Genomic DNA, 25,171 nt, shown 5'->3' on the forward strand with positions numbered 1-25,171 from the left:
GGGCATGTATCTGTGTTTGTCTGAAGGTTCAGATGGCATGTTTAAAGTAAGGGAAATCACCTGTGAAATCTAACAAAAGGATCAGCTGATAAAGTGTTCACCAAATGAAAAGAAAACACGTCTGCCATGCTCACCTTTGAACCTTTAGAACCGGGTGTACCAGACTCCCCTTGTGAACCCTGCCGCAAGGACAAAAAAATAGATGACGAACAGTCACAAGGGACATTTTAACCAAGACAAGCACATTTCTTGAGATATAAACATGAAATTGATAAAAATACTCTTTTTATGGGCTCAATCTAAATTCACTATTAAAAGAAAAAGTGCAAATGCATATCTCACAAAGGAATATCCTCAAGCTCTTGTACTCAACACCGTCAGCTTCACTGACATAACCACCTTTTAATATTCCATCGCCGCCAAGCAATGGAGAAAGTGTTTATTTGAACTCTGGCATTGATAAAGAAGGGGTTTCACTTTTGGGGTTTTTAATAGGATGTGAAGCAAATCTGTGGGTCGTCTCAGTTTAGACTGGAGCTTAAGCTACCTGCTGGCTCAGTGCCAGACATAAACAATGGTAAACTCATTTATATTTGGTTTACTTTTCACAGGCTCCAGGGAAAGCCTTGAACCTATTACAGGCTGTAATGGGTTAGCCAGCCCTCTTTGTTAAGATAGCGGACTATTTGACGGATTGAATGAGCTCTTGTTTTGGGATGCATTCTACTCTTTCTTATCCCAAACTCTGGGAACTTTATGGCGTGTGCTTCAATCAGCTTGGCTCTAGATGGCAGCAACAACCTATGACTTAGATAGGTGAAGAGACAGTTGTGAACAAGCAGAACGCTTTTTAAATACATGCTGCTGAATGATCCAGTTTAATCCAGAGTTAATGCCATTTGTATACGCTTTGCACACATGCACTTAATAACTGACCTTTGGTCCAAGGGGTCCCAGTTCTCCTCTTTCACCCTTTCCTTGTGGGCCGTGGTCGCCTTTATCTCCCTACACAGACAAAAGAGCAGACGAAGAGAAGTTACCTCTGCAGTATTCGTCGTGGAGAAGTGCTGAGCAAGGCCCAGTTTCTTCCTCTTGTCAGCAGAAGAGCTGCGATGCATCTTCTGACTGAACATCAGGCATGAACTTCAATTTCCTTAATGTTTGGCAGTATTGACGTGATCTCCACGCCCTTCTCATGAGTTTGCTTACTCGGCAGACTTACATCGTGAATCGGAGATATTTAAATGAATACAAAAAACATCTGTCTCTCTTTGTCCTGATGTGAATATAAGGGGAATATTTTAAGACAAATGCAAATCTTTTGTAAAGTGACTTAAACTAGCCAGTAGAGGGGTGTGTGGTGTAAGTCAAAACCCATAATCTCGACTACTTATTTCTGATACCTAAAAACCAAGTGGGACACATCCATCATTTAACATTGTTGAGTCAATTAGGCTTTGGTTTTCTCTTCAAATAGCTGCTTACTAATGATAACTTAATGGCTCAAATAAATCTGCAAACTCTCTGGAAAAAAAACAAGAACTCCAGCAGTAACTTCTGAAAAATTGGATAAACCCCATGTTGTCTCAAACCTGTGGGCAAATCCGGAACATCGGGAAAAACTATCACATAAAGTATGTGCCGCAGTGCTCCTCCTTTTCAGCTATACCCAACAATTTGAGTGAGCAATATGCCAGATGACAATGCAAAACCCATATACCTTGATTATTGATGCAAACAGCCTGATGCCAAAGGACAACGCGAACATTAATTGTAGCGTGACTGGATTATCACCGCTGGCTCCACAGTGTGATAATGTCAAGACTCAAAGGGAGCGGCGGGGATTACCTCATTCTGACCACTTCCAAGTGACATTTTGAAGAAACAGGGGCTTAATCACTTCTGCAAAGTGATAATAATGGATAATGAGGCCATAAACCCAGAGGATTCCAATGCCGATCACACTGAAAGAATCTGTCACCGCTGAAATATGCACCGCGTCACTCTTACAATGTGATGAACAAGATTATTGCAACGAAGCAAAGGTCACCCGCCTTAGTTCCCGGGAGTCCTGGAAGCCCTGGCTCTCCCTGGGGGCCGAGGAATCCAGGCTCACCCTGGGAAAAGAAAGAAGCAGATATCACTTATTTTCCCACGGGTGCGTTTAGCGTTACCGGCAACCGTTGTTTAATGAGAACTGAACATATACACAAGATGAATGGCATATTCAAAACGACAGGCATGCGCTTACTGCTCACACAAACACACTCAGGGACACGTGCATCAATCACACACGCACACACACACGTACACACACACGCACACAAATCATAATTGGCTTGTTAATGCATACCCTGGTTTCACATCTATTAATGACTCCCTCTTATGAGCCTTAATAGACGTGACAACTTGTTAGAAAGTCATCAGGGCACAAGAAGCGTTCTGCTTAAAGGTGTGTGCAAAAACCAGGCTTTCTGCCACCTATGAAGACGCTTTCATATTTTGCATTTGCACTTTCACTTATGAGGAGTGAGCTTCCAGTATGAGGTGAGATGCTTGATTTGATTTGCATGACATGTGATTGGGGAAATAACTGTATTGCTATAACATCTGCAACCAGAGATCCCACCTACTATAGTTGAGGCACTCTGGAAGCCTTTGAAGAGGTAATGGACACTCGCCTCCCAAACTTTGAAACATTGATTGGATAAAGAGCCAAGAACAAAGCAGAACAAAGTGCAAGCGGAGCTCAGAACCCAAGTTTGCTACGTTAGCAAAAATATTGTTAGAATCCATCAAGCATTCAGGCCTCTTAAGTAAAAACAGGAGTATATAAATCTTTTTTTCCTTCTTTTTTTCTAAGGCCAGCACATAAAAAGCACACAAAAGGAGAAAAACAAAACCAAAACAGCAACAAGCATCATCTCATCATGCCCGTGTGAGCATTCCTTGCATTCACGTTATATATTTCAAGCTAATGATCCGGAGAAACACTGGAAGTGGTTGGTATTCTTTAAGCAGAAGAAGGCAGCTAATTATTGTGTGACCCTTGTTTCCCCATCTGCTGTTGGTTTTTAATGATACAATAAACAAACAAGCTATTTAACTAAATGAAGAAAAGCCTAAATAATCAAATAGAAATAGCACTACTTCTCATTAGCTAAAGGTAGTTTTCACACATTCTTGCCTCGAGTCTCTTGATGCCACTTTCAGGAAGTAGAATGGTTGCATTGTTCCTATAATGAATCCATAGGCCTCTACACTGAACCTAAATGAGAGCGTTTCCTTCTGGCGTGTTCAGATCAAAAGCATCGACCATGTCGCTTTTCTTGAGCTATTTGCCTTTCACCGCACTGAATGTACAGCTGTTACTGTGCGTCTGCCACTTAATCAGATGCAACCTCGCAGGTACAAATCGAGGTACAAATCCTGCACAGCGGGAGGAGCAGGATGGCGTGACCTTAATTAATGTGTCGTGCGCGAGGCGTGACGATAGGTCAGCGGAGTTTCGCTCTGAACTCTGCCACAGACGGGCTGGAGAGGATGGACAGGGACAACACCGGGGGGGAATGACTGGGGATAAAAACAGCGAAGCATTTACCTTTATCCCTGGGAGTCCAGGCAGCCCTGGAAGTCCTGGCTCTCCCTACACAGGAAGAGTGTGACATGTTACAGCCAAGCCAAGCTAAGCTGAGTCAAGCCTCATGTGTGGGCTCCTCGGGGTTCTAGTAGCCATACACTGTATTTTATATTTGTGTTTTCTCTGGCTATCAAGCTGCTGTGATTGTGAAAAGCGGCCTGCTGTCCGTAAGCGTATATGTTGCCTTTCGTTTGCTGGCGGTCAGCACGAGCAGAAGGTACTGCACATGCACTTTCAAACCAAGTCATGCAGCCATTGGCTTGACGGCGTGATTAGTGCTTGTTATAACACTCAACCTTTCACAAAGTGCAGTATTTTTATGATTGTATTGGTTTGGGCAGGTGTGAAAAGTTATGGTTCCTGGAAGAGATACTTTGGATTAAATTAGCGAAAGCTGTTTGAGAGAGCTGCCGTCGCGTCAAGGTCGTTAGAGTTTGGCGTGTCGCCGGAAGTCAAAAGTTGGCCCCTTTCTTTGTCACTCGGGTCGGGATCATTGTCAAGTTGAGAACTCCAAACTCCCATTACATGCAAGTTTGAAAAATTGGGAAAGAAAATTCACATTTGATTCAACTGTGGAAAAATCATCAGAGGTCAAGTCTCTTTGTGAGGCGTCTGCTAGACTTTCACAACAAAATGTCTGACTGGATAATTTAACGCTCTATTAAGACCGTTGTATTTATGGCATATGAACGTGGTCCGAGAAGCATCAACTATAACGTCCCTCAGAAAGAGGGCTGCACATTTCCACTGTGGTGAATGAACGCACTGTCAAACTAATGAATAAAAGTATTTTTTTTGTGGACCGCTACTCCTCCAACACTTGAATGAAGTCCAATGGTAATATTAAATGGGGGAACAACAACTCAATCTCCTGATGGCCATTTTGATGTGAAATATAATTTGTAAGTGTGTCAGCACAAGCAGAACGGCTGTAAAATGAAAGATAAGATAAAGCAGTTAAAAAATGAGTACCGGCCACAAATGCTGCATTTGCACCAGAGCAGAAAAAAAAAAGTCACTCGGTCTGTCTGGAACCAGTTTATCCAAAAAGAGAAAAGAGAGGGGAATTAATGGGGCGCAGCACTTGGGATTAAAAAGTGTAATTAGGTGGGACACTGGTGCAATCTCGAAGCAGTCTGGTCAAGGGACAAATAATGGGTATAATTTGCTAGGAAAATAGCTCCTCTTCTGCTGCATGCTTGTTTTATTAGTTTCTCATCATCAACTGGTTCCTTAACAATATGCTTGGAAAGTGTGAAACACCAGAATAAAAAATGTCGGACAGACGTTGCTTAAAAAAACTAAAACACTTCTGTAGGACTGATGCAGAGAAAACTGTTGGGATTATCTTGTGGTTTTAGACAGTAATTTTAACAATAACAATATGGAGGAAAAACCTTAGCAAAGACTATATCCAGAAGTCATAGTATGATACATGGGACCTTATGATGGCTCAAGACAAGTATCAAGCCAAAGTAAATGTAAGACGAGTTGGAGCACTGCGATGTACTAAAGTTCAAGCTGTACCCACGTACCACCATCCTTATTACATTTGAAACCACGAGGTTCGGGATGCTCTTATCCAAACTAAATATTGCACAATAGAGCTTCACCTTTTACGTTAAACCTTGTTTTGATGTGTGTATTCACATTGATGAATACATAAGAAATATGTTCAGCCAGATTCTGTTAGTGCAGAGAAGTTTTTTTCCCCATAGTCATTTACAAATAGAGAGACCTATTATCATTAAACACTATGTATACAACAAATTATGGTTATTCTATATGACTACTTTGTACTTTAATTTACTACCATCCAAAGTGTAGCTAAGTGCAATTATTACCTTTAGTCCACTCCGTCCAGACTCTCCGGGTTCACCCTGAAATACATGCAAAGAATTTACTTTTTAGCTGCTTAATTTCTGGTTTGGGTGCCACCAGCTATTCGTAAATCCATTCCTAAGTTTGTGACAAATGTTAACAGTTTTTCAGTTGCAACAAAAAAATCCATCACTATAAAAGATCAGAAATGTCGACTAAATTACTGTGCATATGTTAGCAAGCTAATGTCAGTGTAAATGGGGGAACACTTAGTTATACCTGGAAGTTCCTTCAGTAAATATCTCTTAATAACTTTTGATTGTGTAAGAAATAGTTGTTGTAGTGCAAACTTCTACTTCGATGACATCTAAAAATGACCCATAGCAACATACAAACAGGACATGGAAAAGCGTTTAGCATTTAGCGTAGCGTAGCGTAGCCCTCACCTTGATGCCTGCTGCAGAAGAGCCTGAATCTCCCTGAAAGAAAGATGAAAAAAAAAGAGAATTAAATTAAATTAGAAAGGCACAAATGGAAAACTGTCCAGTATTAAGACTGAATGAGTCCTTTTTGCACAGGAACAAACATCATTGTGCAATTACAGTAACATAAATATGAAAGAAGCCCATTGCCACTGAACAATGCAGAACATAATTAGACAACTGAGTTGTCGTCCTGAGTTGTCTGAAATTGTATGAAATCCAATTAGTGAGCTGATTGTCTGCTATTCTAAGCGGTCTTCAGATTGAATGTACCTTTCACAAAAGTTTGAGGCAGCATTTTTAAGAACTACTCTGCTGTGAATCATTACTGCAGCTGCATCCTGGTGATGACATGAAACACTACAAAGAAATCCCCGACCGTATAGAAGGTAAGGGACTTACTAACGACAACAATCTGAACCCTTTTCACTGCGTCTCTTTAAGTAGGGTACTGAACAGGAAGTGGACAGAGCTACTTAAACCACATTTGTTTCAAGCAAAATCATTTAAATACGCAGAGGCTGCTTCCTATGCACTGCATTACTATTGCAAGGTACAGTAAAAACATACATTAAAAAAAGGGGGCCAATAAGCGTAATAATGGGCGTTTGGTGGGAAAAGGGAGTGGGGAGGAGGCTGGGTCTTCAGCTCTGTGGTTTCACTACACGTACGCCTTGCTCAGACGTTGCTGAAGGAATGCCTCTCGCCCTCAGCTTTTTATGGGAGTCATTACGATGCATAGCACACAAGGCATGTTTAATTGCAGCATTTTTTAATTTTTTTTTAACTGTTACCGTTTACAGCTGGGCTTCGTTTTGCATAGTGCCTCTAAAAGTTATCCTTCCCGTTTGTATCGGGGCATTTTCATATAGATATTTTATTGAGGGTGCAAAGGATCTGAGAGAGTGAACTTTTCCAGTTGCAAACAGGCTCCTCGTATTACATTATCAAAGATGAATGAAAGACTTTGACGTGATGAAGTTAAATGTTTTTGGTAAAATACTACATGTGACGGTTGACCTATAAATGATAATAAAACAGGATACTTTATACAGAGAGAGGCCCGATATTCCGACTTTCTTGAGTCTTGGTTGAGTAATTGTTTCAACAAAACAAACATCAAAGTCAGAGCTGGTGTACACCTGCTTTTTGGCAACACAGATATGGAAGAATGCCTCACATCTGTACTTAATTGTTACATCTCAGACAAAAAAAGAACCTACTTTAGCTCATAATCAGGCTCGGGACTCTACACACGTAAGTATGACTAACTTTTATTTTCTCATTGTTAATCTCAGCAGATTTGGGGATAATATGAATTTGCAATGCATTTGACACACTTTTAATTAAAAAGCCACCATGAGATATGTGAACACAAGTACTGGGGGATGCCACACGTGCGATGAACACTTTCATTCCCCTGCTGCTGAACTGGTAAAGCCAAGATTTTTGACAAAACAGACAAAAGTGACACATAGCCCAAGAACCAAGTGAGAGTTTTCACGAGTTTAATCTATTCCAAATGATGTACCACGAGATGGAAATGTGGTGGAATTGGGAGGTGAGCTGAGGTGTGGCACAGAGTGCTGAAATGTCCCAATTGGGCCAATTATCATGGTGAGGCTCCAGCCTGTGATTCAACCACAGAGCAGAGCAGGACGGAGAGCTGTCACCACAGCTCCACTTTATTATAGGGACCCAGAGCTGTCGCTGCATAATGACTGATGTATATAGCTAATAGCATGGAGATGTCATTATGAATACTTGGTTAATCCGGCCATTTCCCAGCTGTTTGCCTGTGTGAGAGCCAATGAGAGGGAGAGAATTAATGGGCGAGCAGTGAAGCCAGAGCAGAGTTGTGAATATAACCATTACATGTCACCACAGCCCTCTAAACATGACTCTTACTCAAATTATGGTCATTAGTAAAGATGACCAAATGTAGCGGCCTCAGCTGAATGTCGACCTCAGTGACTGAGTGAGAATATGTGGGAGTCGACGCAGATTGTGATTGGCTCCCGGGGCCAGTTCATAAGAGCTGGGACCGGATCTCAGGATTCAAAGAGTATACCAACCACTGTGCCACACCGGCCAGAGCCAAGAGCTCAGCCTGCAAGTTCCCAAAACCAATTCAAGAGTTTATTTGACTTTTAAACCTTTGAAGAACGTACCTATCACTGAAGTTTAACTTTCTCAACAAGAGGAGTCACACCTAGTTATAAATGAGGCCAGGGATAGCAGAGGATGTTGAAAATGTATCTTGTCATAGTTGATGATGGCTTAATAATTTCAGATAATGTATACTTTAAAAAGGTGTACAGTTACATGGCATTTACTCAAAAACTGCACTTAAGTACAATTGTAAGATACTTGCAATGTGCCACTTTTACATTTACATGATTATCTTAGCAAATATGATGTATTTTAATCTGTTAAATACCTTGTTGTTGAGTCCCTATTGCACCTGGCCTCCAGGTTTTCTCTGTGGCAGTTTGATTAAACATTATTTAGGAATATGCATCAGGTGAGCACACTAATATTAAGTGTTGAACTAGTTTTTGACACAAGGCACTTGAAGATTAGGTTATAATGCAGGACGTTAGATGATATAGTATTTTAGTGACGCACATTTTTAAAGCATCCCCAAAGCTTACTAATTAACACGTTATATCTTTGTTGAACTCGTATAAAAGCTGACGTTTTGTTTGTGTCAGATTGTTTCTTGGCGAGAGACAGTTGCCAGGCAGCAATAGTTGGGTCTAGGAAGTTACTGGTCCGAGGACAATAACCACCCATAAAATATCTTGTTCGTAAATAAGCTTTAGAGGGGGCTGGTAGGGTTGGTTTGTTACTTTTGGACAGAGCTAACCAAAAAGTTGTAGTTATTTATTTATGCATATAATAAAATAAAACAAAAGGGGAAGAAATATACAATAACAAACACATCTTGCTCGAATTAAAAACACTTGAAACTCATGTTTATAAATCAAGTGAGATGTAGGGTCATTTTCTCATAGACTTCAATACAATCGGACTTCTTTTTGCAACCAGAGGAGTCGCCGCCTGATGACCAATGTGTTCTAGGTGGTGAGGGAAAGAGATTTAAAGAGATAGAATAAACGTGCCAGAGCATATATGTCCTGTCAATTATTCTCCTTCACAGCCAGCAGATCCCCCCGCCGTCAAAACAAGCTCCCTTTGTATCATGCAAAGCCCGGCCCGACAGCTTTCTGCCATTTCTCTCCCCGCTCTGCACTCCCCGAGGTCTCTCCGCTCACCGTACCGAAACTTTCACTGCCTCCCCTCTCGACCCGCGTAACCACATTTCCCCCCGCAGTGCGTGCTGTGTATTGTTAACCTTGGCATCATCAGCGCGGTATAGTCTCGAGATGCTCTCCCCTCCACTCCTCTGTCACCCCCTCTACTCTCTGGTTTCCTCTTCCGCCTAGCGAGACAATAATATCGGGTGGAGCGATTGATCAGACACACGACTCAGGTGACAGAAGGCTCAGTTTGTGGAAAGACGTGTCGTTTTCTCACCCAGCCCTATGTGTGTGTGTGTGTGTGTGTGTGTATATAAGCATGCAGGAGACATTTTCTCTTTACTTCTACTGTAAAATCAATCAATCCTCTGTGTGTGCGACATGTGTTAGACTCATCCGTATAGTGAGTCACGTCTTGATTGAAAAACAATTACTTCGACCATATGTTGTGCACTATGCTCACTTTTACATTCTGACATTGACGAGCTGAGGAGATGAGGTAATCCTATCCATACATAGTGATAATATGAAAAAATCACAGTTTCCAAGTCTTTTCACTACCTTCTGTCTCTTTTTATTGCGAAATACTGAAGAACGACTGGCAGGTGACTGGCTACAGAAGTCTGAATTCCCTCGGTGCTCAATTCCACTTTTTTCCCCAGCGCTTTCCCCCTGCTTTTACTGTGTTGAGGTAGACCAGATCAAAGCGGCCGAGAGCAGCAAAGTTTTATCGGCCTCCACTTTCCTTTTTGTTCACTCATTTTCCACAGATGATATCCTGCATCTGTTTCCCTCAAATGGTGTCCTTTTTGGCAGCCGTGCTCAGCAGTCTTTTAAAAACCCGAGTTCCCATAAAGTGAGAAGTTATCAAAGTTGTTCTCCGCTGAACAGCAATAAATTGGCAGTGACATTTTGAGTACAATGCTTCTCGTCCTATGCTGGTCTATCAGTTGTATTTTGTTGTTACACCTAACTCAGCATCTCTATCAAAAAGCAGCATCTCCAGTGAATAAAAGAACCACGACTCTTTTCTGTCAGCTGTCTTTTCTTAGTAACTTTTGGGAGGACTCTTTATCCTTTCCCAGCAGCGTGAGCAATTTTTGGCGTGAGCCAAATCCACATTTTCAAAGAATTGTCTATTGCAATCCATATCATAATTTGGTTTTCTGAAATGCTTTAAAACAAATTTGATGGGTAAAGAGGCCCACGTCTTTTGAGGTCGCCCAACATAATTGACGCTGTGACCTATTTTCATAAATACTGCTTTAACAAAACAATAACAGCAAAGGCAGTGTAAAAAAAGTCCTGGGTTGAATGCATTATGTGACTCAGGACAGGATGTCAATGCACTGAAACAAAAGAAACATGGACAGAAACATGAATCTATTACTTTAGCTCCGAACAGTCAGCTCCACTCCATTTGTTGGAAATGGATCCCAACTTGACAAGCGGTCTTGATGACAAATGGTCCCCATTTAATGCAGGAGCCATCCGACCAGAAAATGCAGCATCAGCATAGCATAGCAATTAAGTCCATATTAAGCAAAAAAGACACATCAAGTGCCAGGATGCTGTTGTGCAGCCTAGACTACAGGTGATGGGACTCAACCTCAGCTACTGCTGCTCTCCACAGGTCTCAGCTCAGATGGTTAACATGACCTTCTTTTTTATGTTTTACAGCCACAGCCCGACTGTTTCTCTGTGCAGCTTCCAAGACATAAACACAGAGAAGGGAAGTTAAAGTGGAATGTACATACCTTCTCCCCTATATCACCTTTTGGTCCATCTTCACCCAAATCGCCCTGTGATGAAATCACACAGAGGTAATCATAGTCAGTCCATTGATCGCAAGAATGTGTCAATGCTGAAATAAACGAGACGGCAAAAAAAATAAAAAGATATTAAACACGATTGTTTAAAACCAGATTGTTTAAAGATGCACAACACACGGTAGGGCCTTCTGTGATTGAGTGCCGTGTAAAACAGCGTAATGGATGCTTGGAGAAAAAAGCCAAGTGCATTGTGCACGTTGAACTCACTTCGGTCACTAGCTGAGTCATCGCACATGGTTCAAATATGATTGCAGGTGACGCAATACACATTTTGAGGAGCATTGTGGAGGTCCTAAAGTCCTGGCATCGACTGAGAAGAACTTTTCAGCACGCTAGCGCCACGGCACTGTGGATGGCAATGTCGGTTTGGTCCACACTGAAATACCCCAACGATGGATGGTTTCTGATGTTAGCTCAGAGCTCTCGCTGATACATAACTTATCATTGTTTCAAATCCAGTTGATTTCATATCAAAAACATTTCGGCAAATGTTCCAAATTTGAAGTTGAGCAAATCCAAGGATTTAAATAAAGGAACATGTCCCTGTGGAGGATACTATACTCATGTCAGGAGTTCAAGGAAATGAGCCTCCTGAAACATGCTCTGTGCTTCTCAAACAATCAGTTTTTATCAGTCAGAGGCTGGCACGGCTTTCTTGGATTTGCCTTGTGGCTCTTTAGTTGGCACTAAAGCCAAAAACAATAGTTTATGTTAACATATTTGGCTCCTCTCTAAATAAAAGCTTGTTGTACGTTGGCGTGAATTTCAGTGCTGTCGTTGGCAGTCTTCTGATTGCCCTTCACTTTTCATGAATCCACATGGTTGTAAATTAAAGCCTAAACGATTGTGAATCCTACAATGAGTAGCAATTCCAACAATTTGAAATGAAAAGCTTGTGTCTTTATGGAGAACATCAACAAGGAAGTTAAATGAGCTTACTGCAACAAGCTTGACATCAGGCATTGCTACTTTTTAATCCATCTACTGGGTCGAGGTTACAATGATGACTAGCAGGGAGTCACGGCTGGCTCTTTAATGAACTAACCCCCAAACTGCATTTTATCTTAACACATCTAAAAAATGTGTAGTATTTGAAGTCTGCAATTCCCAGCCTGAGGGAAGGGACTCAACATGAATACGAAGATTAGAAATAAGACATTTAACATATTCCAACACAGTAAAAGTAGTTTTTCTTTCTGAAATAACAAAATAATGGATGTTCCCATTTCATGCTTGTAGAACTCTTCAAAAGAATTAATCGTGGAAGGGAACATCAATCTTTTGGTTGGTAGACATGACAAGACCAAGGAATGATGACATGGCTTCCTATTGACCCGATTGAACTGAACTCACGCCAAAGCAATTTCCTCTAGATGCAGTTTCTCTAACTGTACAGCCATTACTTGGACCCATTCTTCACTGAACACCGGCGATGCTGTGAGCAGTGGTCGCCTCATTATTACAGTGAATCCAATGTGTTAACAGTCGGGAATGAGTCTCCGGTTTGAAGAAAAACTCAGAACAACAGTTCTGTGGTCGATGGAGAACAGTGAGTCATTACCTCCCTCCCCATCTTGTTTCACTATTGATGCGGTCGGTGTTCAATCACCTCCCCTCTCACCAACAGCTGCTGTCCAACAACAGCGAATAATGGCGCTATTACAATTAGGGAATGGAGAGAATAAGGCTATTGTGTGGGTTTTTTGGTCTTCTCCGAGGCTTGGAGTTGAAGAAATTGGGTTCAATTTTGTGACTCGCTGAATTATTGACTCACTGGTGGCCAAATCTCAGATGGGTGTCACAACACGACGTGAAATAAACATGACAGCTGTCCTTACACATGCTGGGATATCAAGACGGATGCCAACAATAATATTTGGTGATCTGAATTAGCACTTTACCTTTTCACCTGGCTCTCCCATTTCACCCTTTTGGGAAAGAAAGCAGAGTATTAAACATGGAGAAGCTCAGGGGGAGTTATGTTCAGTACGAGAATTACGGCAGCCTGATAGTATCTGGGGTTCAATTCATGATAGATTAAGGAAATTATCCTGCGTTATGGCTGCTTTTCCCCCAGACAGACCCCCCCCAGAGTACCAGTAGTGTAGTATTTTTTAAACGTGCACATTCCTGAACTTTTTCTATATCAACAGGCCAGAATCCAATCACAATTTAAATGAATCAAAACCTATTTGTAGGTACCATTATCGGATTTTATTACATACATAAATATCTTATTCGTATATTGCCACATACAGATTATGTGAACAAAGACGAAATATATGTATAATGTATGTTTTCTAAATAAGAACCAAAGAAAAGAAAATATAATTATAATGCAGAAAAAGGCAAAAAAAAATGTGTCCAAAAGAAAAAAAAGAAAAGAGAATGTTTCTTTGATGGGAAAGGATGACATTTTTTAATCAAAACTGAAATAATAATAGGAGCAGACCTTAACTCCGGGGACACCGTCCAATCCTGGGATGCCAACATCCCCCTATGGACAGCATAACACACACACAGTGGCCATATTCAGTGTCTCAGCGGTGTGAACTCTGACTTAAGGTCAGGGGATGCAAAAAGCTTCACATTTTGTTCGTTATATAGAGATTACCTCTAACACCGGACAGGTGTTATGCATTTGCAGGATAGTTGATAACAGAGCAATAGATATGAGAGATAGTGTATTTTACTGCAGTGTATTGCAAGGAATGGCCTCTCCGCATAGTACTTGACAGCTGCAGCTGAATACATTTTATACAATTCTCAAAGTCTTAACTAAAAAAGCCGCAAACTAAATCTGAAAGTAGAGAGGATAAACAGTCTGATTAGAAGCTTAATTATCTCTGGTCTGGTTCTGAACATGAGCAAAAGAAGAAAGCCAAGTCCGTCTGATTAATGGCAGTTCGCCGCGGATGTCACCGAGAACCTCGGTCCATCTGTTGCCAAAAACAATTAACCTTGTGACCTTTGCAAATCTACCACATCATTAGCCTTTTAGAAGAGTAGCAGCTATTTCTCAAACAAGAGAGACAACTGTAACTGAACGACGCTGATGATTGTAGCCAGAATGGAAAATCTGTCATTGAAATCAAAATACTTGTCAATCGGCTTCTCAATACTGGCCATATTGTTGAATTATGGCCAGTAATTAACCTTGGCATCATCAGCGCGGTAGTCGATCCAATCCAGGTCACTAACTGGGGGATTGAATGCGCTTTTATTACATTTTTTGGTCACAAACTGTGCTTATTTTACTTCCTTGCTGCCTTGTTGTTTAAATCTTTTCCCACAATGCTTTGTTTTCATTAATTATTGTGTATGATCTGTGTATAGAGAGTATCCCCTCAGCTACACGCTCGCGGTCAAACTCTTCATAAATACTGGAATCATGTATCATCTATCAGCCCACATATGGGAGCCATTGACATAATGGTGATGATATATTGCCATAATGATGATGGCGTCTGATTAAGAAGCCCTAAACTGGGGCTGATAAGGTTTGCATTAGTAATCATCCCCTTTCGGTGGATATCTATGTCAGATCAATATGATGTCTGCCAGTCAACCTGCCACTGCTGGCAGAGCAGCCGTTTCTGCTTTAGACTTCAACTTTCTGCATGAGTTGCATGGTTACATACCATAACAGATTCTCTTTTATAAAGGCATTGCACAGCAATGGCGTTCTATTTCATGCTGGCAAACCAGACTCCTTACACAAGTGTGGAATTATGCCTTCAGCTTTTGCTGTCTCCGTATTCAGTATGCCTTCCACTCTGGTTTCTATTACAGCCATGCGTGCCTCTGCGCACATATCTTAATAAATGCATGCTTGAGATTAAGAAGATGGCGCCTCTCAAATCATCTCCCCTCCACTTTTGTTTGCTCTGGAATAAACATGCTTTCCTATCCCCCCCCCCCCCCCCCCCCCTCCCCCCAACCCATTGTAAAACACCTGCAATGTGTCTTCTTTATTCGGTTCGAGAATGAAATTCAGAAATGAGTGTGAGCAGATTCACAGGCAACCGCACTCTGTGGTTCAGAGTCGAGGATGCAGCCCAAGGGGGATTTCTCCCAAATAGGATAGCGGTTTGAAATTGTCAGAATGCATGGCAGAACTGCTTTAATATGAAAAGTGCAACACATGGCCAAAAGGACTAATGAAAAACTCTAAGTATGTTAAAGTCAGTCTTTTGAACATAAAATACATTCAGGTGTGGAGGAAAGTTAGCCTTTTGAACTTCTCATGTGTATTATTTTGTGAGGGAAGCGTTAAACCATGTTCAGGCTCAATTTTGTGAAGCTGTTCTATTTCGCATAAAAATATCAATCTGACCAAGACAGTTAACCTCTCCTTAAAAACCTTTATTAATAAAAAGGGAACTGACATCCCGCTTCGCTTGCAAATCCTCTTGCTTGATTCTAAATTTGGATTTTACAACTGAAGGAGATTAACAAAACTAATCTAAACTTCTAGTCTAGAAATGTGTACAACAATCATCAACTGTATTATTTGCATATATCTTTATAGGAATGGCCTCACCTTCAGTCCATCAACACCTGGGTTGCCAGGAGGCCCAAGGGAACCCTGAGAAATAACACACAGGGGGGCCTTTAGGGGTTTGATTGCATTCAAACATCACACTGTATGTTGCTTGCAAAGAAAATGAACATTGCAAAGAGATGGTTATCAAACATTAAAATATACAAATGACAATTAACTTTTGCTGTTCAAAGAATAGTCACAAACAAAACTATACCACTATACCATCAAATGTTGACACGTTGGATTAAAAGCAGACCGGTCTATTGTTTCCATCCCTACTACAAAAACCTGGCCAGAATAAATATTGCATGTCATATTTTAAGCTATGTTATGGTTGTCACAGGCATGACTCTGCTGTGAGAGAAGAGAAAGCGAGTCCACGTTTTATATACACTAGCTCTTGTGTTTGCATGTGCTCCTTTAACTTACAGATGATTTGGACTTTGAGGCTGTACCAAGCTTTGCTTATGTTGGCTCCTTCATAATAAAAAATTAATAACTGTTACCGTGGTCACAGTTATACATATCTCAAAGATGAGGTGAAACAATGGAGTGTAGACTTGAAGTCATGAAAAAGTATTTTCTTTAAATAATCTGTTATACTGTATATAAAAATATATAACATGGGATGAAGGAGAATGGATCACTTTACGGAGTGAAAGCAGATACAATATGTTCCTATCACTAAATGCATACGTTCAAATATATGATTCACACTCTACTTTTTATCACGCTGTGACACCAAATCAATCAGCAAGGTGATTCCACTTGAACAACTGTTGACACTCTAAACGCAGCACCACACAGATCTGACTGAGTAGCCTCGGGGCCTGGCTTATGAGTCATTAACACGGCGGTGTGTCATCATTGACCCCTCTACACCGCCCCTCCTACGCCGAGGGGAGGCCTCGCCGACAGATGACAGCGCAGACAGGAAGTGTCTGATTGGGTTACACTGAACAAACACTGGCAGCTACCTGATGGCTGGATATGGCTTACATCTGTTCCCCACATCAGCGCCGCCGGGGAACCCGGGGCCTGTATCGCAGCGCTTAGCTCCAGGTTCTCTGTTCTCTGTCTCCCTCCTAGTGTTGTTCAAGCATTAACTCTCCTCTTGTCCATTTACTTGCCCCAACTATGGCCCTGCATCACTAATCTCCAAGTAAACGTATTCAACGCCCAGCTCGTGTTTTCACAGCCATTTGTGCAACTTGTGCAGTTCCTATCAAATCCAAAACATTATTCTACTGTTACAGAAATCCTCCTTGGGTTTATGTTCAAATTTTAACCTTTTTCAGTCATTTAGTAGATAACTTAAGTCAGGCAATCTTATTTTATTTAAATTAAAAGAAAAGTTAAAAGAAATGTCAGTGGAACAAGAAATGATTCTCTGGACTTACTTTCACCCCTTGTGGCCCTTCAGGTCCCTATAAATGAGAAGCGAGACAAAGACAGCGAGAGAGTTGAGGAGAAACAGAACAAAAAAAGGTCCATGTCAGAAATAATATGATTTCCACAGCCAACACGGTCACAGTAGAGAGACTGGCAAGGCTTCTGGTCGGGTTCCATACAGTGAGCACACACCCTTCGGGCAGAACCGAATCACAATCGATCCCTTGTTTTACTTTCCGACAAAGAAAATCCCCCTGTGCCTTCTTTTCATTGAGCTTCACTATATAGATGAAAAAACACAATCTTTTTACGGTTTTATGTTTCATGTTGATTTTTTTTCTTTATTAATTTTAGCGACTGTAAAAAAAAACTTGTGTTTGGCTGTTCCACACTCTTAAGCCTGGAGTCCGACACACAGAGAGGTTCATCACCTAACTGGGGAAATAGTTGGAAAGCCTTACACAGCTAATAAGTTAAACAGGAAAAAAGGCACTCCAACATCCCTAACTGAGATTTAACTCGGTGAAAGATGAGTCCAAAAGTACAGTTTCTATTTCCAACCTGCTGTTTACTCCAGTAAAACTGGAGATAAAACCCTCAACCTCCTCCACCAGAACCTGGACTGCTTTATGACCTAAATGAGAAACCAAGCTGAAAGCTAGTCTCTTCCATTTTGAACTTCACAAGTCTCAGAACCGTTGCAGTACCGCGGCAGTTCATCAACACCTTTGCGCCTGGCTGTTATGACACTTGTGTTGGCCAACATGAGTGTCAACAGGATCTACAACCAACGGAGTTATCTGGCTCATCACTCTCAGTTGAGTCAAGGCCAAGCAGACCTTATACCCCACAACAGCTTTTCCTCGCTTGATTGCAGTTTAATTGACATGACCTAAGATTTGGTCCCCTGATGGGTGTGAAAGGTTTGTGTACCTGTATTTGAAAGTAGCCAACGAGGACCCATTCAGGTATGCACATTGTTTGAAGAAGACCTGTAGGTTGATGGTGGCCAACGTATGCCCTGCAACCAAAGCACCAACGGATGCTTGGCTCCGCAAAAAAGGACCGTAATAATTGGCACATTTTCTGAGAATAAACGGTTTCTTCGATCTCCTGTTTTGTTTTTGTTGATGAAACGAGGCGATCGACCAAGCAACTGAAGCTCTACACTTGCCCATTCGCAAATTTCCATTTCACATTCTCACATTAATAGAAATGGCCCACACAGTTACAGCTCATTTATAGTGAATTCCATCTGCACAACAAAAACCTCAATGAACTACTTTCATTATCATAGCTGACCAAGAAAAAGGTTTCCCTCCCGCTTAACTTTAAAAGTCTTTGTTGGCTATCCACAGCAGGGTTTGGTAAACATCTTTATCACCCCCTTGGTATGTGAGAGCATGTGCCACTTGCCTGCGCGCTAATTAGCTTGGCTACATCTGAGAGCACTCAGGAGCTACTGGCTGAAAAGGAGATTGTTCGCAAAGTCAAGGGCCCTTGAGGAATTCTTGGTTCTGGCACATTTGTGCTCAACTTTGGGCCCTAGAAAATTAAAATGGGAGAATAATCCAAACATATTTCATTCAAAAGGAGAATTCTTTTGCAACAAAAAGTATTCATCATGATAGCACATGCTCAGCATACAGCACCTCAGCTGCCTCATTTAATATGCATAAAAGAAGAAGAAAAATCCGCAAATGGGCAATATCAACAGGACGCCTATTGAAGTCGAGCAACCGAGCACAAATACAAAGCGCTGAATGTTCGGGGCTTTCATTCATGACTCGGAAATGACAAACAAAGAAGCAATTGGCAGGTCCCTTCCCACACTCAGACTGCAGTTGAACCCTCAGCCACTGCATTTCTCGCTCAGCGTTCACGGGGAAACTATGTCGGCTGATCAAAGCACAGAAGAGCTTCATGTTGGAGCTTTCTATTCAAAGCCGCTTCGCAATATAGCACAGCTATTTACCTTAATTTAAGGAACATTCAGCTTTTAAGGAAAAATATTTTTGGAGAACCTTTTTGTTACCTTAAGGTCGGTCGAAGTAGCATAACATTGGGCTCGCCAGCATCACTGTAGTACTGTAACACATGTACTGCACATGTGTGCTTTATTTAAACTGTGTACATGACTTTTCATCTTGTAAGACCTTTCAATCACACTGTCTTTCCTGCTGCTGTAAACAAAGCAGTAGCTATATAGCAAGAATATTGTGGACTTATGACCACCCAATCAACCCAAATGTTAACTAAGAAGTATTTCTAAAATGCATTGCATCCCCTTGTTTCTCATTCGATTCCAGAGGAGTGTGTGAAAATGACAGAGTTGACTACTTTACTATGGTCTTTTCCTAGGTAATCCATCTGGGGCTCTGAATACAATAATCGTTTTTTTAAAGCTGGTTCTGATATATTTTAGACTAAATACTTACTAAACTATATATTCAATATTGTTAGGATTGAGTATTTTCCACTAGGGTCACATACTTGGCACTGTAGATGAATCGTTTGCTCTGGAGACCAAAGATACAACAGAGAAAACCAATCAATTTGGAAAAACTGACGAGAGAATGAAAGGAGGTTTTGGTAGAAAAATATGTATGTATATGTATGTTATAGCTCGGTTGTAAAAAGAAAAAAAAGAAGAAATTTCCTGTTTCCCAGCCAAAAAAAACGTTTTACCCATTGATGTCAACATTTGCCACAAGAGTCCACAGAGCAGGTCCGAAGCCATTTACTCACATCTTTCCTCCTCATGTTTGGCTTCACATTAAAAGGAAACTTAGTCAAGGACACCAACATATTATAGGTATGCCTTCATTATACAGGCATAATAAGTCTATTAAATCCCTACATCCATGTCTGTTGTTCTTTTAAACAAATAATGTGAGTCACTGGGGCATGTTGGGTAGTTATGAAATGAAAAGGATGTATAGGTGGATCAGCAAAATAAAGAAATTGCACCAAAATACAGACAGGGGAGATATTTGTTCACAGACACAACATACAATACACAAATGGTTTTCTCATTTCATCTTTTTGAAGCAAAATCAAGTCGCATATGAAAACCGTGTGCAAGGCTGCGAGCCACCTTTATAGAGATGAAGACCCTCTTAATTTACCCCAGAGAGACCTTATGGCACTGATGTTTTTGAATTGAGTCCTGAAAATATTTCCTTCTTCTTCCTCCCACCTCCCCCCTCCTCCTTGTTGCTCCACAACGGCTTAATCCTTCTAACCAGCACCATATGTTCTGGAAGGCAGCTGGAAAACTCTAGAATATACTTTAACAATAGCATATACATCAAAAACGCCGAGCTGCGTCAAGTGGGCGCTAGCTCCTTGAGCACCATAAAAGAAGAAACAGTTGGTAAAGGACCAACCTCAAAATCCCTACCTCCAGTTGACTTGTGCAGATCAAAGATTATCCTTTAAGCTTGCTCTACAAACTGGAGCCTATCAGTCTCGTTACTTATGCACATCTAATTCATATTGATTTCCAAAGGCCGATCAAGGGTGTGGACTCGAGTTTTTCTTTTTATCCCCTCTCCTTTTTTATTCCCTCTCCAGAGGTTTAACAACCCACATTATCATTTACAGAAACGTCTCTTTCTAATCCATTTGTCTTATCATCGCAAAACAAACTGCTGCTGGCTGGAAACAGAAGCTAGGAAACTCCACCGTGTTCGAGCGGCCATGTCACATCACATCTCTTTACAACCTCTGAGACGTGCTCATCTCACGCTGCTTTACGGGGGTATTCCTAAATGATGACATTACTCCTCGTTAAGAGTGCATCAGTGTCATGCTGTATACTCCTGAGTATGCTTTATTTCAAGAAATACAGTGAGCGGCGCACATTTTTTATTCAAAGCTCTGCGCGAGGCCTCTGAGCTCTTTTTTTTTTAAATAGGGATTCAGCATTCATTTTTGGGAGAAATACTCCAGCTGCTGGCGTGAGAGGTTGTATAAGCACTAGAGACATATATGTGAAATCTGATGCAAATTGGACATTCATGACACTCCAAAATATGCTGCTTCCACAGCGATGAGCACAAGGGGGGATAATGGGTAAAACGTATCATTAAAGCCAACAAAAGCTAAAAACTGGAGCAACATAAAAGCAGAACGAGGGGTAAAGAGTGAAGAATGATTAACATTTTTAGCTTTAAACTCCTCTTACTCTCGAGTTAATACGCCTCTCTTTTGCCACTTAAGCCTCACCATCCTTCATTTTCTCTGTCCATTTATTTCCAGTCCTTTTTTCCACACCATGGAAAGGGTCAGAGATGTAATCAGAGATGAAAGCGCGTGATAACACCTCCTCTGTCAGCTTTACTCACTCCCCCCCCTGCAGTTGTGAAAACTGACATCACCAAGACTTTTCTCATGTCACGTTTTCCGTCGTTGCTTTCTCTGGAATTTTTGGCTTGACCTATTTGACGTAGCTTTTTATGAGGGAACTTTAATCAAATGCTGAATATTTGCTGAACACCACAAGTGGTATCCAGTTGCTGTTAACTGGAAGAGCGTGTCCCTACTGTATAAGGAGTTGTTCTTGGAGAAAACAAACGCTTTTGCAAATGTGTCTTTAATTATTCACCATATTGCCCAAAGACCTTATGAATATCTCGTAAATGAAATGCACATATAAAAAACATCCTAAGTGGCACGATTGCTTTAAAAACAAAAAATATATATCAATAAACTCCACTTAACCACAAAATCCAAATAAATAGTGTATTTTTGATAATGAAGATGTTGATTTGTTAACTAATTGCACACGTTTGGAAACAAGAAATGACAAAACATAGTTTTAACAATTTGTCAGTGTAACAAAGGGAGTCAGTCAGTCCGAGCATCTTTAAAGCTCTCTAATTACCACATATCTTGTTTGTTTCTTCCGGACAAAAGCTCAGGCATAAAAATAACACAAAAAGGAAAAATGTTTGTGCTTACCATGATTCCTGTTTCTCCAATCTGCCCTGGATCACCCTATATAAATACAAAACAGCCTGTTAATGGAGGAGCAGTGGGCCAAGTCTTCTTTGGGAAGTTGCGAATGAAAAAGATCATAAACATCATTCTGAGTTAAACAAGTCAAATATTATGGTGAAAAAGTACAGAGTTTTCCACAATATAGTTGAGTTGCCCATTTTTGTGTGTGTTTTAACAGCCGCTATGGTGCAACGGGGCCAGGTTGCCAAATAGAGCTCAGCATTGTTCCTCTCATATAGCGTCTTGGCTATGAGGCATTTCATCATGCTGTGACACCTGTAGCCTTCACTGTCTCGGTCCAACAACCGGGTTCTAGTCTCTGCTTTCGGTTAAGGCCTGGCTCTTGAATGTGACTTTTTGAAAAGAGACATCTGCCATGGCCAGATTTCTATGCCAAAGCCACACTTGAACATTATTCCCTTTTCTTTCTTTTTTTTAACTTTGTGACGTTTACTGGGCAATTTTTGCTCCCATCCGTCTATGGCATTCGCAGTAGGAGAAATAAATCATGGGAGAATTAAAGGACCCCGGCAAGAGAATTAAAATATCTTGGACAACAACTATTGCAACTGCAACTGGAAGAACTGAAAACAATAATCATCAAAAGCTTGGAAAGATTCAGATAAACAACACTTAATATTTTTGCACTCCCACTGTGAACTCTGCCAAAACAATAAAGATCAGCTGGAGCCCTCAGACGGTTTTATGGCTGAACATAATTGATAGGCTTTTCTGTTTCTTTTTTCACTCAGGCAGAGATCACATAAATTAGTGTGATGCCAGTGACAGGCTTAAATACATGGAAAATGTTACGTTATAATGAAAAACAACCAAATAAACATAAATCCATACAGTGAGGCACTCTCTCGGGAGCATATTCATGTTCAGCTAAACACATCAGGGCAATGAACGCCAATGTATGTTGGTCTAGTCTTCATTAGAAAGCTTTTCGTCAAATTGAACAAGAGTGCATAAAGAGCTGAACTTGTACTTGCAGTACTTTTTAGAGAAAAAAAGGCCCCAGAATTGTACTGATGAAATGCCATTTTTATAACACACTGGCTGCAAATCTTTGTTCAGTTTATCCCAAATTCCTCATATATCAAGTAAAAATCAATACTCACTGCCAGACCGGGTACACCTCTGGGTCCATCTTTCCCCGTGTCCCCTGGAGGCCCCCTCGGCCCAGGAGGTCCCGGTGGCCCGGGTGGCCCAGGTGATCCAGCTTGCCCTTGATCTCCCTGTGCGGCAAAAAAAAAACACATTTAAACATCAATGTTCTGTGATATTGTTGGATCCACTGAGACTGGAGCCATTGCAGTTAAATGATAATGAAAAGAGAGTAGTGGAGTGATCTCGTGGGTGGCTATGGGCTGCCTCCATTCGTAACATGGAGGAGAGTTTGCATTCTAGGTCTTATGGCTAAAACTAGCAGACAAGATGGAGCTAAATCTGATTCATAGCTAGAACAGTAATCCCCTAAAATCTAAGCATTCCTAAATAGACGTAATAAATTTAAAAAATATTTGTGCATTAGGCACCAAAACAAATTGTGGAGCTACAATAATCAGAGTGAAAATACACTGAAAATATGTGGTCCATTTTTCTACTGGATTATAAAAAAAAAACTCTAAGAAAACCTTCAACAATCCAACTTGGAAGGAAAGTGCTTGAAGTAATGCCAGCACAGTAATTCATTTGGCCTTAATGAAACCTTGATTTCTAAAAACAGATTTCCCTTTAGCAATAGAATAAAAGAGTACTGACAGGTCTTTCAGAAGGCTTGCATGCAAACTGCAGAATGCACAGAGAGAAGTGATTCGGTGAGACTTGGCACAGAGACAGAGAGACGAGAGAGGACACAGCCACTACCTTAATGAGCCGTCGCTTTATGAGCTGCTGGTCAGCGGAAAGAAAGCCATGATTGATCTTAGGGAAGACCATCTGAGCAGGTGTGTGAGGTCAAGAGGTCGTAGGTCAGAGGTGAGAGAAGGTTGAAGAAGGATGAGGTCCCAGAAGAAGGAGGAGGAGGAGGAGGAGGAGGAAGGCAAATGCAAAAAGAAACAGATTTTGTTAGAAAAGGTCTGTGTTCATGAACCCCGTTTCAGCGCCTTTACAGATGGAGGGACAAATCCACACTTTTCCAGCACGGAGGTGGTTTGCTTCGGAAGTCTGGGCTTTTTTTTTCTTGGAGCCAGAACCCATAATTACCACCTCAGGGGTGTGAGGTCGCCACAATGGGCTCGCAGACCCCGGAAAAATGGGAATTTCTCCTCCTCTGTGAAAGCACTGTCATCATCTTCATTGCGCCTGCTGCTAAGTCAGACCTCGGGAGCTGCACACACTGAAACCAGCGTGGCTGACCTTCTGCGTCGAGGTTGATTTCCAACCTTGTTGCTTTCAATGCATGCATTGAATTCTGCTAGTGTCCATTGGCATTAAGTGGCTTCATCCATTGCTGAAAGAATCCCAAATTCTAAATGCCAAATTGGTGGATTGAAGGATTTGTGGCGAACCATGGGCATGAGCTTTAAAAAAAACATTTTGCCACTTTGATTCATCATCGAGTATTCCTCTCGGAGTTCCTTCCATTCATTTTAGCATCAATGGACGCAAGCCAGACCACATCTTCTTGTTCCAGTCAGCCACGTGTTTCTTGGTTGTAAAAGGCCACCTTTGCTTTAAATGGGGAACCTGGCATTAGGCATGGAACAGAGATCTTGAGTGACTGACTGGTAGCGGCATTAGGGGAAGTGTATAACGATTGACTGGCAGTGATTAATTAGATGGGCTTATTTCCTGTGCCTAGTCTCTCGTCAGGCTTTGAGACAAAGCAGCCGACAGTGATTTATTTACTCCCAGTGGGTGCCGCGGAGGGGTCGGACTGAGCAGCTAGGACGCACCACCACCGACAAACCTTGACAGTCAGGATCTGATTGCTGTGCAAAGCAGCCAGCGTAGGGAGACCAGGCAATCCCTAAAAGGGACAGACGGCAGAACATATGGCACAACACACGCATGACACTCAAACACTGGGGGAACAAAAGCAATTAAAGCAGGAAGAAGATGCATCTTACTTCTAAATATTCTCACACATCCGTGAAACAGGCGGTATAACATGTGAAATACTTTAACATGTATTCAAAGGTTTTTTTCTTGAAACTAGCTAACATCAAATTTAACTGTCAAAC

General features: G+C 41.3%; 1 protein-coding gene across 1 annotated transcript in view; it reads right to left on the reverse strand.

Moving 5' to 3' along the window:
• LOC117747738 (collagen alpha-1(XXV) chain) overlaps window positions 1-25,171 on the reverse strand; it is a 131,644-nt gene that overhangs the window by 9,311 nt on the left and 97,162 nt on the right. The window contains exons 7-20 of the mRNA XM_034557171.1: window positions 23,853-23,924; window positions 23,105-23,221; window positions 21,942-21,977; window positions 16,985-17,011; window positions 15,582-15,626; window positions 13,491-13,535; window positions 12,940-12,966; window positions 10,964-11,008; window positions 5,908-5,940; window positions 5,485-5,520; window positions 3,602-3,646; window positions 2,055-2,117; window positions 937-1,005; window positions 135-179 (exon numbers count right to left, since the gene is read on the reverse strand). Coding sequence (XP_034413062.1) covers window positions 135-179; window positions 937-1,005; window positions 2,055-2,117; window positions 3,602-3,646; window positions 5,485-5,520; window positions 5,908-5,940; window positions 10,964-11,008; window positions 12,940-12,966; window positions 13,491-13,535; window positions 15,582-15,626; window positions 16,985-17,011; window positions 21,942-21,977; window positions 23,105-23,221; window positions 23,853-23,924 — 705 coding nt within the window. The remainder of the gene's footprint in view (window positions 1-134; window positions 180-936; window positions 1,006-2,054; window positions 2,118-3,601; window positions 3,647-5,484; window positions 5,521-5,907; window positions 5,941-10,963; window positions 11,009-12,939; window positions 12,967-13,490; window positions 13,536-15,581; window positions 15,627-16,984; window positions 17,012-21,941; window positions 21,978-23,104; window positions 23,222-23,852; window positions 23,925-25,171) is intronic.

Source organism: Cyclopterus lumpus, chromosome 18, assembly GCF_009769545.1.
Source record: "Cyclopterus lumpus isolate fCycLum1 chromosome 18, fCycLum1.pri, whole genome shotgun sequence".
Classification (NCBI taxonomy): Eukaryota; Metazoa; Chordata; class Actinopteri; order Perciformes; family Cyclopteridae; genus Cyclopterus; species Cyclopterus lumpus.